We start from the raw sequence: 5,000 nt of genomic DNA, 5'->3' as shown, positions 1-5,000 counted from the left end.
AGAGAAGATGTAAGAGTCATGCAAGGCCAGGACAATGTAGACCAGGGGTCTCCAACCGTTTTCCCTCCAAGAGCTGAACAAGGCCGAGAGCTACCAATGTCTTATATTAGGAGTAGCTTGACTGTGAGTTTGATTTGATAGGAATTTTAACAGGTTTAACAAATAACTGTTATCAGAGAGAGACAACTTATCTTTTAATCTTTTATATCTAATATGGAGGCAATTGTCTTGATTTATGTCTTTTTAGGCAGTTACACTTTGGTACTTGGATGTGTAGGTCTTGTGGGTGAAAGTAATTTTGGGTGAAAATGTCTTGTGGGTGAAAGTAATTTTTTGTTTATGTATGTGGACTTGCTGTATGTTCTTGAGGCTGCTGAAACAACTGAATTTCCCTGTGGGATAGTTAAAGTATATCTATCTATTTATCTATCTATCTATCTATCTATCTATCTATCTATCTATCTATCTATCTATCTATCTATCTATCTATCAGATGTATGAACATTTTCTTTAAACCTTTTAGAGAGCTACTCAGAAACGGGAGTGGAGCTACTGGTAGCTCACCAGACCAGACCTGTTGGATTCCCCTGATACGGACCATATTAGAGTATTTCAACAATCTCAGCGAATGACTAGAGAACTAGCTTAAATGGCCAGCCTTGTTTCAGAGAGTGACTATGGTTGTTGCTGCAAGTCAACTAAGTCACTGTGTGCTTGAGCTCAATTTGTAAAATAGGCTAAAGACTGGTGGCGTCTGACACTCGTCAAGTGACGCCAAAGTTTAGAACTCCATGACTTTTAACGGAGCAAAGCCCACTGGCGACGTCTGACGCTACGCACCAAAGCGTAGACCATTTTTCTATCTCTTGAGCGTGAAATCCACAGATAAGAATGCCGCCGCCAGTGGGCATTGGCCCACCTTGATTCAGAGAGCGACTATGGTTGGTGCTGCAAGTCAAGCAAGTCGCTGTGTGCATAAGCTCAATTTGGAAAATAGGCTGAGAGCGCTCCATACCTGCTGGGAGTCTGTTGGATGGGTTGTGTGCCCCTCCGCCAGCAGCAGCACCACCACCTGTTCCCACTTGAGTTTCCTGAGAACCTGAGAGACAGATGACAGGAGCGGTTAGACTTTCATGTTTTTTTTTTTTTTCACATGCTGTAATGGTGCTTGATTAAAGAGCACCAACGCCATTAGATGAGACACGTTAAAAAAAAGTGTTTTCCCAGGTTTGATTTCTGGGGGTGGTGTCGTGCAATGTGGTGTGGCGCGGCAGGGCGATTGCAGACTCACCATCAGACGCCACAACGTCCACGCGGAGACGCAAGCACTCTTCGCCATGGTGATGGAGTGGTTTGGCTACAGAGAGAGAGAGAGAGAGAGAGGGAGAGAGAGGGAGAAATAGAGTGTTAATTACAGACACGGCCTGATGGGTTTAACCGCTAATCCAGCCTTCACAGCTGCACGATGGGGGGCTGGTTGTTTTTCCAGTGGGGGTGGGGGAGGGTGGGGGGCACTATGTGAGATCTTTCAAACACTCTAATGCCCACCAGCACTCACTCTAATGCCCACTGCCCTTCCTACTCTAATTCTGCCCTTGATACAAGTACCCTTACACACCACAAGTACCCTTACACAAAGGCGTCTGCCCAATCCCATAACCATAACCACAACACCTACTCTCGGCCTATGCTTGACCAGACCAGACCAGTCCAGCATACTGAGCAACTCTGGCAGGAGTGGAGCTTTGAGGAATGAGGTGCCAGGCGTCTGTAGGCCACCACCCACCTCTTCCGCCCACTCCGCTCGGCTCTGTGTGACTCACTCGGGCTGCCGTAGTCTACCCTTGCAAGCACCCATAAATCTAAAAGCGGGCCAGAAGGGGCGGACGCAGTGGGCATGGCATACTTTTGAGGGTGGGGGGGGTGGTGGGGGGCCGGAGCGCTCGCTCATATTATGCCGGGAAGCCGCTTGGATTTTCTCGCCCGCTCTATGACGGATCAGCTATATTCATTTTGAAAAAAAAAAAAAACAACTCCTCAGAGACGAGAGGAGGGTGTTTTACTGTCCTAAGTCAATCACACTTCCTCTGCCTCGCAGTTGTGGGGAAAAGGCAGAGATACGCCTTAAAAAGAGCCCTTTTTACACACACAACATTTTAAGTCCTCGGTACTTGAGGGACTTGACAGTGCTGTATAGTATGTACTGTATACACGTATACTATACACATACATATGTATGTATAGTATCTATACATATCCTCTATCCTCTATACATATTCTAAATCCTCTATAGTTTTATTCAACTGACTATATGTGTTCATGAAAGTTGTATATGTATTCATGAGAGATGTATGTATGTATGTATGTATGTATGTATGTATGTATGTATGTACACTTACAGATATAGTAGTAGCTCTCTCCCTGCCGGAACTCCTTGCCCAGTGTGAAGGGGGTGAAGCGCTGGAACTTCTCGGAGAACTTCTCCGGGGCGTGTGGGGCGAAGGGGTGGCCGCACTCCCAGCGCATCTGGTCGTAGGACTGCGGCCGGCACGCCTCGTAGTCCTCGCGCTCCACCATGTACAGCACGTAGCGCTCGGCATCCTGGGACGCCACCTCGCCCAGCGGGTAGTGCGGGCACACGATGTCCAGGTAGTCGTTGAGTTTCACCTTCATCACATAGTTGTTCCATTTAAACCTGGGAGAGAGAGAGAGAGAGAGAGAGAGGGAGAGAGGGAGAGAGAGAGGGAGAGAGGAGAGAGGGAGAGAGAGAGAGAGAGAGAGAGAGAGAGAGAGAGATAGAGAGAGAGAGAGGGAGAGAGAGAGAGAAAGCACGATTAATCAAGTTGCAACGTTTTGCAGATGAGGTGTGATTTTCTCGCCCCGGCTCATCGAACCATGGCTGGCTGCAAGGCAATCGCAGAGTAATCACATTTTAAATGACCTATTGATTGATTATACCAGTGTACCTGGACTCTACAGGGAAATCAGAGCGAGCGAGAGGGAGAGAGCGGTCGAGAGAGTGGGAGAGAGGGAGCAAGGGAGAGGGAGAGGGAGAGAGTGAGTGAGGGAGAGGGAGAGGGAGCAAGGGAGAGGGAGAGGGAGAGAGGGAGCGAGGGAGTGAATGTGTGAATGATAAAGGGGAGAGCAGAAGGCAACAGATGGATGGATTAACACAAAGTACCACTTTTACACACAAGATAATGAGAAAAAGAGGCGATAAGGAGGATGGGGTGACACGTGCGAATGAATATGAACGACTGTGTGTGTGTGTGTTGTGTGTGTTGTGTGTGTTGTGTGTGTGTGTGTTGTGTGTATTGATCTTGCATGTCTAGAGAGTAGAAGAGTGTTTGCTTGAGAGCATTAGCAGTCTGTCAGGACATTGCACTGGGAGATGAGTATTGACATCCTCTTCTGCACACACACACACACACAGAATACATAATACTTAATTGTACGTGCAGAGAGACAGAGATCCATTTGTTTGTTTTTGCTGTAATAAGGAATAAGTAAAGACAATGAGAATTGATATCGGGAGTAACACGGAAACACACACACACACACACACACCTTGGCAAGCCCAGACAAACAGCTGAATACATCACCACATATTTGTCCTAGGATAGCCTGAAACACACACACACACACACACACACACAAACACACAAACACACACTGCGATAAATCTGGGCTGAGCCAGTCTGCATCTTAATGCACTCCCTTTTTCTGTGTAGATAAACACAAACACACACACACACACACACACAGACCCTACATCGTTCTCTCGTAAGCCACACTCCCTTCTCATTACTCTCTCTCTCACACACACACACACACACACACACGCACACACACACACAGGGAGCAAATGGAGACAGTCGGGCTGTCTCTGTTTCCTCCCTGCGATCTCTCTTTCTCTCTCTCTCTCTCTCTCTCTCTCTCTCTCTCCTCCACTCTGTGATACTCTCCTCTTTCATGTTCCCAGACCTGCCCACTCCAGGCGTCTACGACTACGTCTGCTGCTCCTACATTCTTAGTGCTGCCTTGGTGTGTGTGTGTGTGTGTATGTGTGTGAGTGATTATGGGTTTCACCTCTGCCACCATCCCACCCCATTCTGACGGACTGTGTGTGTGTGTGTGTGTGTGTGTGTGTGTGTGTGTGTGTGTGTGTGTGTGTGTGTGTGTGTGTGTGTGTGTGTGTGTAAGAGAGAGAGAGCCAGACTGGCTGTTTCTGGGGTCGACCCCCAGCACGAGCAATCTATCACCAGGTCCCCTTGGTGCTGACTACTAAACTGCCACTGCTCCCCCTCCTCTAAACACCCCAAACACACACACACACACACACACACACACACACACACACACACACACAGGGCAGGTTCAGTTACAGAGGTTTTTAGTATGAGTGAGATATTTTAACCCAAATTAAATAGCTGAAGTATTGCCTGCTACTGATAGATGTTTTGCTTTGTAGCTCTTATTAGAAACTGATGTTAAAATCTTTTCTTATAATGTTAAGGGTTAATCTTTTTTTCATCAAGGGTCATCTTTTTAGAAATACACGGTATAGACGGACTTCCTCGTATGTCTAACTGTTTACACAACGCTGGCCTCTTGGAGTAAGGCTGTAGGCCAGTGACAACACACACACACACACACACACACACACCCCAAAGTAGTTCAGCCAAGGAGGGTGTTTCTTTGAAGGGAGCTGACTGAGGCTTCTCCGCAGCAGGGCAGTAAAAGAGAATGGTGACATTTAGCTGTTCCAGCAAGTGTGTGTGTGAGAGACAAGCCCCATATGTGTGACTAAAGGATCAAAGTGTGTTAGTACAACACCCCCCTCACACACACACTGCCAGTTTTTCTGCTGCTGCTGCTCTCTCTTACTCACTCACACACACACACACACACACAGCCTCTCTCTCTCGGCCTCTGTCTCTTGTTAGTCAGTAATGTTGTTTGTTGATGGGGGGACCCCCTGGTTATGTCACAGACGATCT

General features: G+C 47.4%; 1 protein-coding gene across 1 annotated transcript in view; it reads right to left on the bottom strand.

Annotated features, from left to right (window-relative positions):
• Positions 1-5,000, bottom strand: part of efna1a (ephrin-A1a) — a 17,726-nt gene that overhangs the window by 1,076 nt on the left and 11,650 nt on the right. The window contains exons 2-4 of the mRNA XM_048229925.1: positions 2,400-2,695; positions 1,292-1,357; positions 1,016-1,099 (exon numbers count right to left, since the gene is read on the bottom strand). Of these exons, the coding sequence (XP_048085882.1) occupies positions 1,016-1,099; positions 1,292-1,357; positions 2,400-2,695 (446 nt within the window). The remainder of the gene's footprint in view (positions 1-1,015; positions 1,100-1,291; positions 1,358-2,399; positions 2,696-5,000) is intronic.

The sequence above is a fragment of the Alosa alosa genome, chromosome 20, assembly GCF_017589495.1.
Source record: "Alosa alosa isolate M-15738 ecotype Scorff River chromosome 20, AALO_Geno_1.1, whole genome shotgun sequence".
Taxonomy (NCBI): Eukaryota; Metazoa; Chordata; class Actinopteri; order Clupeiformes; family Clupeidae; genus Alosa; species Alosa alosa.
This window is presented reverse-complemented; position numbering and strand designations above follow the sequence as displayed.